Source organism: Gracilinanus agilis, chromosome 3 (assembly GCF_016433145.1).
Source record: "Gracilinanus agilis isolate LMUSP501 chromosome 3, AgileGrace, whole genome shotgun sequence".
Classification (NCBI taxonomy): domain Eukaryota; kingdom Metazoa; phylum Chordata; class Mammalia; order Didelphimorphia; family Didelphidae; genus Gracilinanus; species Gracilinanus agilis.
Window position 1 is genome coordinate 377161776 of NC_058132.1, and position 13027 is coordinate 377174802.

At 36.6% G+C, this 13027-nt stretch overlaps 1 protein-coding gene across 1 annotated transcript in view; it reads left to right on the top strand.

Annotated features, from left to right (window-relative positions):
• Positions 1-9246, top strand: part of MBTPS2 (membrane bound transcription factor peptidase, site 2) — a 33036-nt gene extending 23790 nt beyond the window's left edge. Inside the window, exons 9-11 of the mRNA XM_044670141.1 lie at positions 1435-1630; positions 6571-6646; positions 8074-9246. Coding sequence (XP_044526076.1) covers positions 1435-1630; positions 6571-6646; positions 8074-8296 — 495 coding nt within the window. The 3' untranslated portion in view covers positions 8297-9246. The remainder of the gene's footprint in view (positions 1-1434; positions 1631-6570; positions 6647-8073) is intronic.
• Positions 9247-13027: the final 3781 nt, after the last annotated feature.

Consider the following 13027-nt stretch of genomic DNA (forward strand, 5'->3'; position numbering starts at 1 on the left):
CAGTAACACATAGGTTATGTTAATATGTGGTTTTTAAGACAATATACAGCCCAGAGGGATACTTAGGTATAGTTTAGAGGCCTCTGTTTCTATTTGAGTTTGACTCCACTGCAGCTTAGATGACCTGAATAAAAAAGGCCAAACAGTCTGGAATAGGGTATGATCCTAGTAACTGTAGATACCAGTGTACCAAAAGACAACAGGTGACTGATGGTGGTCAGAAATGAGCATATTCTTCCAGTTTCCTGACCCCCTGTTTGAAAAAAAAAATGTATTCTTTTATAAAATATACTATATTGCATAAGATAAAACTAGAAAGGTAAAGAATGATGAGGGTCCATATTTCCATCTTCTCCCCTGAGGCAAATTACAGCATGATTTAGTAGCTATTATTCTTGAATTGTTTTTAGTGGGAAAGAACGAAATAAAGTAGGAACCAAATATTTAGGGACTGTTTCCTGCATTCCTGTAATCTCTTTCTTATCTCTAGGTGGCATTAAGGAGCAATTACAGGGAAACTTGCCTATGTTGAGTATTTTACTCTAATGATTTCTGTGTAGGCCAAACTATTTGCCATCTCAAGTCAGATCTTCAGAGCTGCATTCCCTTTGTTTAACTCTCATTTGACAGATAGCTAAATTGAGGCCAAGAAGAGGGGAAGTACTTGCTCATGGTGGCAATCTCTTAACTTAGGGGAGTCCCCATAGTTAGGTGAATAATGGTAGAATTCTATTTTTATGAAATATGTATCTCTTACAACATCTGAAGCACATAAAATAATTATGATATAAAAAGCACTATCGTGGGGAGAGGGGTAGCGTAGGTATATGGGTGGGTGTCTACCAAAATAAGATGGATTAATCAGATATGAAGAATAAAAGACAGTAACTAACTTGAGTGATACAATTATATCTCCAAAGTACTAAAAGAACTAGCAGAAGACCTCCTATATGTTGGGTAGAACCTCCATGAAAGATAGAGAATATAAAATCTTATAAATTACTCAGACCTATGAAATCACAAATCTTTAAAAGCAGACATTCTTAACTTGGGGATCCACAGACCACCAAGGAGTACTTATAAAGCTGTGGTCTGTGAACTTGAATGGGAGAAAAAAAAATTACATCTTTATTTTTGTGAACCTTTTATAGAAATTTAATCTTTCCTTCAGTTGTGAGGTATTTTTTTTAAGTTATTCTAAGAAAGGGTCCATGACTTTCCAGACTTTCAAAGGGATCCATGACACAAGAAAAGTTTATAAGAATCAAAACAAAAGATATACTATATCATCTTGTATGAGAAAATGCACTTGCTATATTTTTCCTGAAAATAAATCACTTTTGTTTTTATAAGGAGACATAATTGGTCTGGCTATGACTCACACATATGATCTAATGCTTTTGTTTTTATGACTAATTAAAAATTTATTTCTAGTATGCCTGTCTGCCAGCCCGGAAAACAATTGAAACCAATCAAGTGTGTAGAAGTAATGCAGATTGTCAAAATGACTTAGTTTCAAGTTTATGTGTAATACCGTCTTTGGAAAATCAAACTCGATTAATAAGAGTGAAACACTCACCTCAGATTGATATGCTGTTCGTAGGACATCCACTGCACCTTCAATATACAGGTTAGTAACTATTATGCTAGAACCTCAGAGAATCCCTCAAGTACTACATAATCTTTGAAAACCCTTTGCATTGATTTTATTCCAAAGTTAACCATTTTTTCAGAAGCTGCTCTCAGAATGTGCCCCAAAGCAAGACAGATCTAGGAGACAAACTAAAAGTGTTCTTTATTTTTAATTTTATTCATTTATTTTTTAAACCTTTACCTTCTATCTTAGAATCAATACTATGTATTGGTTCCAAGACAGAAAAGCAATAAGAGCTAGGCAATGGGGATTAGGTGACTTGCCCAGGGTCACACAGCTAGGAAGTGTCTGAAAAAGTGTTCTTAAAAGAATGCCTTTCTGGTCATTGTCCCCTGGATCCCTGGACAATATAGAGTAGTGGGGGATGGGGAGGAGGGAATCTTCCTTTTCCCACCAGCCATACCTCTTCTATATGCCTATTTCAAAACATGGAGTCTTTTGTGTTAGTTGGCAGTATGGAACTAGCTTTCTAGCTTTCTAATTCCACCTCTCAGAGTCATTTAAGAAACTAGTACAAGAAACTAGTACATAGACCAGGGTGACACTGTCAGTAGGAAAAAACCAGTCTCTTTTTCATGGAGCTAGCATTCTTTTTTTTTTTTTTTTAACTTAAATTTTTTTTTCAATTACATTTAAAACAATTTTTGATAATTGTTTTCTGACATTTTGCAGTTCAGATTCTCTTCCTCTTACTAAACATAGAGGAGAGCTTTTGCAAAGGCATGGAGACAAGTTAGAGTATCACTAACTAAGGATGGAAAACTTTTAAGATTAAAATTCTGAAGGCACAAAGAAAAACCATTCTGAGGTAGAGAAAAAGGGAGAACTGTCCAAAGAGACCCATGTAGATATATAAGGAATGCAGCATATAACTTGGGCTTAAAGATATAAATTTGTACTTGTCTGCATTTCCTTACTTCACTCTTATAGGAGCACATAGGTTCATAGCTTTAGAACTAGCAGGTTGTTTTCAATTCAGATGTGTCTGACTCTTCATGATCCTATTTAGGATTTTCTTGGCAAAAATATTGAATTGGTTTACCATTTCCTTCTTCAGCACATTTTATAGATAAGGAAAGTGAGGCAAACAGGGTTAAGTAACTTGCCCAGGGTCACATAGTTAGGAAGTGTCTGAGGTTAGATTTGAACTCAGGAAGACCAATGAGCCTTCCTGACTTTTTCCAGCACTACATTTACTACACCCCTTAGCTGCCCAGAAATATCTTAGAAATTGTTTAGTCTAACTCCATATTTTACAGATGAGGAAAATGAGGCCCAGAGAGTTAAATGACTTCTTAAAGGTCACACTGGACAGAACCAGAATTTGAACCCAAGCCATTTGATTCTGAATCTGTTTTTCTTTCCACTGTAGTGCTCTAAGAAAATTCCATAACTTCCAGCATTAAATACCCTTTGAGCTCTAAGGCAGACCTATATTTTCTTGTATTCATTACTCTAATGTGGCATGATCAGAGCTGTGGTTTGTTTATTTATTTAATTTTACTTAATAAATATATTCTATTAATGCCTTTTGTCTTTACCTCACAATAGTTTTCTGGAAGAAAAATCTCCTATCCAGATCAAACTCTCTCTCAGCAAAGAAGCCAGTTATGGTGACCCTGTTTGTATGTAACATTCTGACTTGGTAGTCTCCTTCCTATCTACCATGAGGAAAGATGTTTTTCATTTTTTTTCCTCTGTTATTGGTTTTCCAAGCCTCTCCAGTATACCACATCGTCCTTTTGGAGGTTCAAACTCAGGACCTTCAGCTTAGGAGACTGATGTGCTACCTACTGTGCCAAAGAGTCACTCAGCTTGGGTTTGGCCTTTCCTCAGGGAGGAACTCTCATGTGATGGATCTAAGCCTGAGGCTATCGCCTTTGAGCTAAGTAGACTGGGGTCACTTAAATCTTTCTAGGCTACAAGTTTGGGGGCTTCTAGATTCCATGTGGACAATGAGACATGATAGGTATCTGCAAGTATTCAAAGAGTTGTCATGTGGAGGAATGATTAGACTTATTCTGCTTGATTCCTGGTAGAATCAGGAATAACAAGTGAAAATTGTAATAGTAGATTTAGGCTTGGTGTTAGGGAAAACACTTAACAATTTGAGTTACCTTGAAATGAAAGAACTACCTTATTAGAAACTAGTAAAAAAATTAAATAAAGATTATTTTATATTTCATTTTATAAAGTATACTGGAATTTAGAAAGAATGTATAGTTTCATGAATTCTGGTAATATTATATTACCTGAGGATGTTTATGAGTTAGAATGTTTAAATCCTTAAAGCATTTAATTGTAACTATTGAATTTTATTTTAAAACATTTAAAATTTGTGTAACAGCACATGTATGACCTATTTCATATGACCAGCTGTCTCAGGGAGGAAGAAGGGGAGGGACAGAGAAAGAGAAAAATCGATCCCAAAATGTCAGAAAATGATTATTAAAAATTGTGTCTATATATAATTGAGGAAATATATAATAAAAAAGAAAAAAAAAGAAACTAGTTCCCTATCTTTGGGAGTTTTATAGCAAAGGCTGAGTGACCAGTTTGTTAAAGTAAGAATTCCTTGTCAAATATGAGATGGACTAGATGGTCATGGAAGTCTTTTCCAACTCTGACATTTGATATGGTAATTCATTATATTTCCTTTAAACTCATCCTTCCTCCAGTTTCCTCTTCTTCTGTAGAACAGTGCTCTCTTAGGTAGGACTCATGACTTGATAGCATGGAATATATAATCAACTAGTCAGCATGAGAAGATGGTTCTCATCCCATTCTCTTCAAGATCCCGGGACTTGTCCCCAGCACAACTCATTTCTTCCTCAACTATTTCAAGCTCCCAACTCCTCACCCTATGCTGAGCATTGGTCCTTTAGGGCCAGTATAATCTATTACTCAGGAAGGCACAGCAACAGTCATGCAGATACCAAAGAGACAATTCTGCCCAGACACACCCAGAACATTCCCAGCCTCTGTCCTCCCGATCACCTCGTGACTGTCTTAAGTAAGGCCCCCAGGGCAAAGACCAGTAAGTAAGAGTCCTGCCTCTCCCTCCTTTTCTTTTCTTTCTTTTTTCTTTTCTTTTTTTTTTCTTTGTAGAATAGAGCCACACAAGATGAGTCACATAGATGGGTTGTAATCTGTATACATTATCTTTACTCTTAAACCACTCTTCTGTCAGATTTTCCAATTACTGTTCAGAGTACTGCTGATGTTCCATTCACTCAAGTTTACAACAATCTCAGTGTTATTTTGACTCCTCACTCTCCTTTACCCCAAAGAGTCAATCATTGGTATATTTGTCATTTGTATAACATCTTGTGAATAAATCCTCTTCTCTACTTATATATCTACCATTTTAGTTTAGTGTCTCATCCCCTCACACCGTATACTATCCATAAACTTTTTAAAAATATATTTTTACTTATTTTTCTTTTAAACCCTTACCTTCCATCTTAGAATCAATACTGCATAATGGTAAAGAGACTTGCCAGGTTCACACAGCTAGGCAGTGTCTGAGGTCAGATTTGAACCAGGGATCTGCTGTCTCTAGACCTGGCCCTCAATCCAAAATATTTCTTTAAATATTTCCCAATTACATATAAAAATATTTTTTTAAACATTCATTTTTTTTTTAAAATTTTGGAGTTCTCCATTTTCTCTTCCTTCATTTAACCCATGTTGTTATTCCAGAACAACTATTAACATGTCATCTCTCATCTCTGTTCCCACAGTCTTGGAATGTATTTGCTTCACATCATTTCCTCTTAGAATCCTCCTCTTTCTTCAGGCTTAACTCTTTCATCAACTTAACTGATGCTATCTACCCAAAGTCCATCTCCCTCTTGAAAGCACTTTGTATTTACTTGTCTATATAAGTTTTGTATCCTCTTTCCAGTATAATATGAACTCCTTGAGGGTAGAGATTTTTAGTTTTGTCTTTGAATCTCTGGCACCTAGTACAGGGCATTACCCATTCTTAATAAATGTTTGTTGGATTGTGTTAAATTTTTTAAAGATAAATACAGAAAATGGAAGCCAGATTGGGTAAGGGAGGATGAATATATAAGAATAGCATAGTACTGTTAAGTTATCCCCCATTGCCTAGCCCTTACCATTCTTCTGCCTTGGAACCAATACCAAGTATTGATTCTAAGACGGAAGGTAAAAGTTTTAAAAAAAGAAGAAGAAGAATGTTAAGTTCATTGGATTGAGAGCCAGGACAGACTGGAGGTCCTAGGTTCAAATCTGGTCTCAGATTCTTCCTAGCTTTGTGACCCTGGTTAAGTCATTTAACCCTAACCACCATTGCTTAGCCTTTACCACTCACTCTTCTGCCTTAGAACCAATACATAGAATTTATTCTAAGACCAAGGTAGGGGTTTAAAGAAGAAGAAGAAGAAGAATAGTGTTGAGAACTAAAGCTCAAAATGAACTGAGCCTTTTGAGAAAAGCTAAGGCCAAATGTGACCATTTTAAAGGGGATAACACTCAGTTGAGTGTTATGTCATAGTGAGTCTGTTATCTGCTTGTGTTTGGGTTTTTTAATCATATTACTTTATAAAATCACATCCAGGATACACTCAACTTTACCCCATTTCTCACCTTAAATAGGAGCGTATATTGGGAATTAGACTTTGTGTTCCACTACTGTATACTGACCCAAAGCAAGACCCCCAAGAAACAATGGAATTCTCTCCTTTTTCCCAGTTTTCCTTGAAGCTCCTAACCTTCCTAGGTAGACTTGAAGAGATGGTTTATTCCCCTGATGGTGTGTTTCTGCCCAGCCTCTGTTGTGGAGGTTCAAGAGCCCTAATCAGTTTCAGATAAATGCATATATATCATTGAATATGTACTCTCCGTTGATTCATTAAAAATACTCATCATCATCACTTTTCTTTTTTTAGTGAGCCTCAGCAGTTTCATCCCAAGATTCAACTTTCTAAGCAATGACCTACCTGTGGTTATAGAGACATTTTTCAAGTATCCTTTCAAACATGTAAGTTACTTTATGCAAAAGGTTTGTATGAAAGGCGTGTTGCTTGGAGACGGAACACAGTAGTTAGACAGTAGAGCACAGGGACAGTAACTCACTAGATTTGAGTCCCACTTGTATCACTTACAACCTGTGGTGTAAGGCAAGTCACATGACTTCTGGAATTGTTTCCTTCTCTGTAAAGTGGGCAAAATAGCATTTGCCTTCCCCACAAGGATCAACTGAGATCACATGTATTTAAGTGCTATATAAATGTTCATTTTTATCCTTAAAGACCTGATGAAAGGTCGTTTTAAAACTGGAGAGACATTAAAAGTGTGCTGAATATAAGACAAGGAACAAGATTGCTAGGGAGAAAAATAAGGTATGAGATATTCTAGGGAATGTATAGAAGCCTCATTAGAGTTGATGTGTGAATCTGAAACCTTTCAACCTATTCCGCTTATGGCTGGTTATCTCAGATGGGAAAAGCATCTGAGTTATTAATGAGGTCAGAAACATCCTTTCTGTTCCCATTTGGGCAAGATAATCTGGTTGACTTCTTGTCATGGCTACAGACTATCTGCAGGCACAGTTTGCTCTTTATCTAATCAATGCTGTAAAGGGGAGAGCATGCTTCTGAAGAGGAGCATGTGGGAGAATATGCAGATCAACATCTATCTGTTGTCTCTGTATCCCATGAAAAATAAATCCAGTCACTTGGTATATCAGTAACATTTTTATATGTGAAAGATTTTAGGGGGGAAATGAATATAATACCAAGTTTTAGTAAGGCACATAGTAACTAAATGTATATTTTAAAAGGTATGTTAGTTTGTATTGGTTTTGTATTCTCCTATGTTTTTTAATTTAATGGTTTAACAGAGAAAGAAATGGAAAAAGGCCAAATAAGTGATTAATTCAAAAGATTTCCCAAGGACTATGCCACATATCCTGTAATCTTTATATGTGTAGTTGCCATTGTCTTAGGAAAGAATATCCCCCTACGGCTGGCCTGCCTCTAAGAAGTTACAGTGAATAATGTTCAAGAAACAAAAGCTTTAATTTAGCCTATCATAACACACACAAGGTCAAATTTTCTACTTCCTTTACTTCTCTGAGTTGTCTCCTTTTTGTATCATTAGAGCAGAATCATTCAGGCTAATGATAGAGGAAGATATAAGTTGTCTTCTTTCTTTAAGCTAATCAGACTTAAAAATACGTTCATTTGACTTTCAAAAAAGTGACCCCAAAAAGAAAAGTGTTGATGGTTTTGCAAAAACTTAGGGAAAAGATATTTTTTTTTTGCTGTTAGTGAGAAAGTTCTACATAGTCTTCAGTGGGGTTGAAAAATTTCCATGAATTGTAATAGTTTTCAAAGTAAATACCTTGTCAGTAGCTTTATTGTTTATTCTGCTTAACTACTTATAACCAGATATCTGATTTCACTCTCAGGAGCACTGGCTGTCATCAATGCTGTACCCTGCTTTGCTTTAGATGGGCAGTGGATGTTAAACTCTTTTCTTGAAGCTACCCTTAGTTCACTGATTATAGACAAGCAAAACAGAGATTTGCTAGGATTTTTAATTTTGCTTGCTGGCAGTACACTTTTAGCTGCCAATGTGGCCCTGGGACTCTGGATGGTGACAGCTCGATAATACATATTTGGACTCATTTGACAAAATCTATGAGTTATTATGATGTGCAAAAAAAAAATCCATGACATTTGTTGCCAATTAAAAAAAACTTTGCTGAGTTTGGTATATAAAACCTTCCTTAAAACTCTCCCAATTGGCACCACTAATTGAGATCCTACTAAATCTAGGGGCCTGTCCTAGGTAATCTCCACAATATCATTTGTTACCCCACTTAACAAAAAAATAAGAAAAACTCGATCTCTGACCTCAGAAGATTTCAGCCTAGTTGTGACAACTAAACATATACGTTAATTTGGACTTTGTGTGTTGTTCTATGAAAAAAAAAAAGTTATTATATCATACCAACTGTTTAAGTGGTGTGTTACCTCAGAGTGAGGGAATAAATAGAAGTGAAGAGTTTGGAAGTCTTTTGAAGGAAGTGAACTAAATCAGGTTTTGAAGGAAACAAGAGATAATGTGTGGCCATATTGGAAAGGTGAGAATTTTCTAGGTTGGCCACAAGTGAATCAAAACATCTTTGGTCTTCAGTGTTTTTAATTTGGTGCTGGATTATTTGTCATAAGAGGAAGAAAGCTTGGGTAATGGAGAGGTTTTGCTGCTAAGTCAAGAAGCCTGGGGTCCAAATCTTGAACCTGACACATAACTGGCTTTGCCACCCTAGATAAGACAGTTGTCTTAGTGTCCTATTTATGTGGCATGCTGAGTCTCTAAATTGCAGAATTTTTCCTGATTAACATTAGTAGAGGGAGTTTCCTGACTATAAGTTCCCTACACTGATGCAAGTACAGATCCAGACCAAAAATGTGTTTCTTTAAAACAGTTCTGATTAAACATTCATTGTTTACATGTACCTAGCCAGCGTTCAAAAATTACCCTGAATTGTTCAGGAATGTGTATTTGTTTGTTTGTATGTATGTATATATAAAATTGATGACATAAAAAAATAAAAATCTAGAAATTATTTTTCAAGCCCTGTCTATGTCTCCATGTTTGGAGAATAAAAATGGTAGAAGGTGGGACCTCCTACAACAGGAGTTTTATTTTTTAGCCCTTTGTAACAACAGTTGATCCTTGGATAAGGTGTCATCTTACCTTTAAAAAGAAGCCTTAATGTTGAGTTTAGTTGTGAGCTTTAGGCAAGGGCCCCTTTGGGTAACATTCTGTCAGATTGCCCTGAAAGAAATCATAGTACAGGTAAGGTTGATTAATGGGCCCCATATTCTTTCAAGACCCTTACATGCTATACCTGGCAAGCTGGGCTGCAGTCTGACTCCTCTAGAGCAGTGATGGCAAACTTTTTAGAGATCAAGTGCTGTGCCCCACCCCCATCCCCAACCTCCACCCCCAGAGAGGGAGGGGAGCAGCACCCCCCAGTCCCTCTGCCTTTCTAGCAATGAACTATGGGTGGAGGGAGGGCGGGCACATGCTCACAGAGAGCCCTCTGTGTGCCATAGGTCTGCCATCACTGCCCTAGTGTAAAGGCATTTGTGGCTCTCCAATTAGTCCTAGCCCTGGTTTCAGAGCTATACAACAGGAGCTGTCTTCTGGGGGAAGCATGTAAGTGGGAAGGTAGAAGTAGAGGAATGAGATCCCATTCCAGAACAAACAGATCCTTGAGTGTGATGTCAAAGACAAGTCAAAGGCTAGGTGGGACTGGGTCTTATGTTTTTGGTTGGGCTCAGCTGAGTCATTCTGGAAAAGTGGCTTCACAGCTACTAGGCCTTATCAGAGGATTCTCTCTTCTCCCAGGAAGAGAAGAGGTGGACTGACCACTTGGGAAGTATTCTTCAAACCTACCCCTCCCCTCAACACTGGCTGTGTGACCATTTTTCACAATACGTGTATAGAATGAATCTCTCTGAGCCTTTTTCTGTTGCCCAGATTACTACAACATTCCTGAGGACTAGGGTTCCAGTTTCTTAATACAACTTGCTAATTACACTTTCTTATCTCCTGAGTCCTTTCTTTGTCCTGTTCAGCTTATGTGGAGCCCTTGAAAACTGCAGGCTCTTCACTTAATTTCTAATTCTCTCCTTGAATATAGTTACCTTCTTGTTTTAGGTTGCCTTTCTTGTCCTTCATTGGGTGACATCTGCCCAGTGTCTCATGCCATCTTTGCTTCCTTCCCTTGGGATTTCACATAGCTATGATGTCCAATAACTAAGGAAGTCATGGACTCCAAGTTGGACCCCTTATTTGATCTATCACAAGTATGACAAACTAGGGACCATAGTGTCTTTTGTTTATAGTCATTTCTGAGCTTAGAGACATTTCCAAGAACATGCTAAAACACTTTAGATTTACAGCTCTTTACTTTCTTGAGGGGGTTCCCTACATGGACTCTGGCTCAAAGATATCCAACCCAGCTTAGGGTATTCAGGACAGGAAAACCAAACCTGGGGAATCCTAGAATGGTCTTTTTAGAAGACCAAGGAAGACATTTTTTTGCCAAGAAACAAAGAATGTTTTTGTTTTTGTTTTTGTTTTAAGAAGGTTAATGCAATTCAAAACCAAGAATGTTAGTGTTATGTAAACAGAGGTCAGCCTCTTGTGTTCCTTCCTAGAATCCCATAGATATAGAAGGCTTAGCTAAAGTGGGTATTATAGTTAAGTACAATGTTTTATGGCATTCTAGAAGTCCGTCTTTTAGTGAGACATCTACATTACTGTTACTTCAATAGAGAATAATCTTGGAAAGTTTTTCAAGACCATTAAGACACCATGAAATCAAGGAAAGGAATTCTGTGTAAGAATACTCTGGATAAACCAGAGGAATAGAGAAATAAAGTTTCTTTAGGTTAATACAAAGATGATTACTCCTCACATTTGTTGAGAATTAAATCATAGAAGGCAATTATTTATGGTCCCACAAAAGCATTCCTTGATGCTACTTTGAGAAACAGAAAATTAGAAGGACATCATTGCTTTAGCTATAGTATAAAATTATATGATTGGATATTTGCTAGCAAAATGTGTGAAGGACAATCCTGGGTAGAAATATCCTCAGTGTAGGATGACTGATTAAAGAGGGATTTATGAAGTAGGGCAACATGCTTCCATGTTTAAAACTGCAAAATGTGCCATTGAATAAGCATCATGAAAAATTGTGTAAGTTGTAGTTCTCCTATAACTTATCTTCCTTATGGGTTTTAATCTATTTTTTAATTGCTTAGCATTGTTGAAGGAAATGAATTCTTTCAGAGATAAAGAGAATAGTCTGTGTGATGCCAGTTAATTTAAACAAGGATATCTTATTTTCCAACTCTGTGGTGTTCCAATTATGGTGCCATAGTTATAGTTTTCCTTTTTTCCTTAGAAATAAGGAATTTCTTTTCTGTAAAGATATCCCAGTTTGGAAAACATACTAAATTTAACTTCTCTAGTAATATTTCTATAGAGGTCATGACCTGATTCCAAATCAAAACATGGGAATATATTGCTCATCAATTTGTTGGAATCAGACATAGTCATCAGATTGCATGTATTAAATATCCACATATAAACAAGGCACAAGTATTTTTTTTAAAAGCTTGTGACCATACTATATCAAATGTACAGGGAATCCTTTTCTGTATCCAAGCATGGTGATGCCTGCTGCTGGGGAAGCTTGGGAATTCCAAACTGTAGTGGGGCCAAGGATGATCAAATGTCTGCACTGTATTCAGTACCAGAGTGGTTAGACCTTGGGAGAAGGAGACCACCAGGCTGCCTTAGGCAGGATCTTACCAGCTCAGGTCAGATACTGAGCAGCTCAGACTTTCCATACTGATCATTAGGGAGATTAACCTCTCAGCTGCTGCTGAATTTCCAGCCTGGGCAAAATACAGAGATCTGGTCTTTCCTTCCTTCCCCGACAAATGAAGTTAAACTTAACTGGAAAACAGCTTAATTTCTGTAAACTGATGTTAATAAATAACAACATGGGACCACATTTTGAACTTTATGTTCATGCTGACTTGATCCAATTTCCTTCTGGTTTTATATAGAGAATAATTGTCCTGCTGATTGAATAAGGTCTTAATTGCCTATAATCCTTTCATATTTTTGTCTAAAATTAAACTACTTCTCCTGAAAACAATCATTATTTTCAGATAGTTCAGTTATTGGTATAAACTGGGTCCTGTTCTAAATTCAGTTCTTTTGCAGTAACTACCTTTATGTCTATGTTTATATATCTAACCTTCAGATGTGGCAGTGCACATTCTTTGCACATAAAAATAAAACAAGTACTTTTTAAACTTTTTAGTTTTTAGGGGTTCTGAGGAAAGAGGTTTTATGATTAAACTATTAAATTAGTAATATTAAATATTAAACTACTATTAGTTTTGTTTATATCAACATCTTAAACCTCTATTTCTCATCTTTCTTTCAAAAACTTTCCCAGCCAAGGTTTATAGCTCTGACTACCTTTCATAAAACCAGGTTAGTTGTAAGTATCAAAACCAGTTAGGAGCAGCTGTAATTTTATGTGTAAATGGGACCACTGGCTGGGTTTTTGTGCCTGAATGGCTTAATCTTGTAACAAGCTGATTCTATCCTCTCTACTTTAGTCAAACCCTTTTCTATTCCTGAGCACTTTTCAAGTGTGAGTTCGATGTTTGTTTTAGACAGAAGAAGGAACAGACCTTTTCTAGCATGTGAAAGTTAGAACAGAAGGGAAATCACAATTGAATTTCTAGTACTCAGTGTTCTATTTCATCTTGCTTGGGTTAAGTAGAGAGTCTGTTTCAC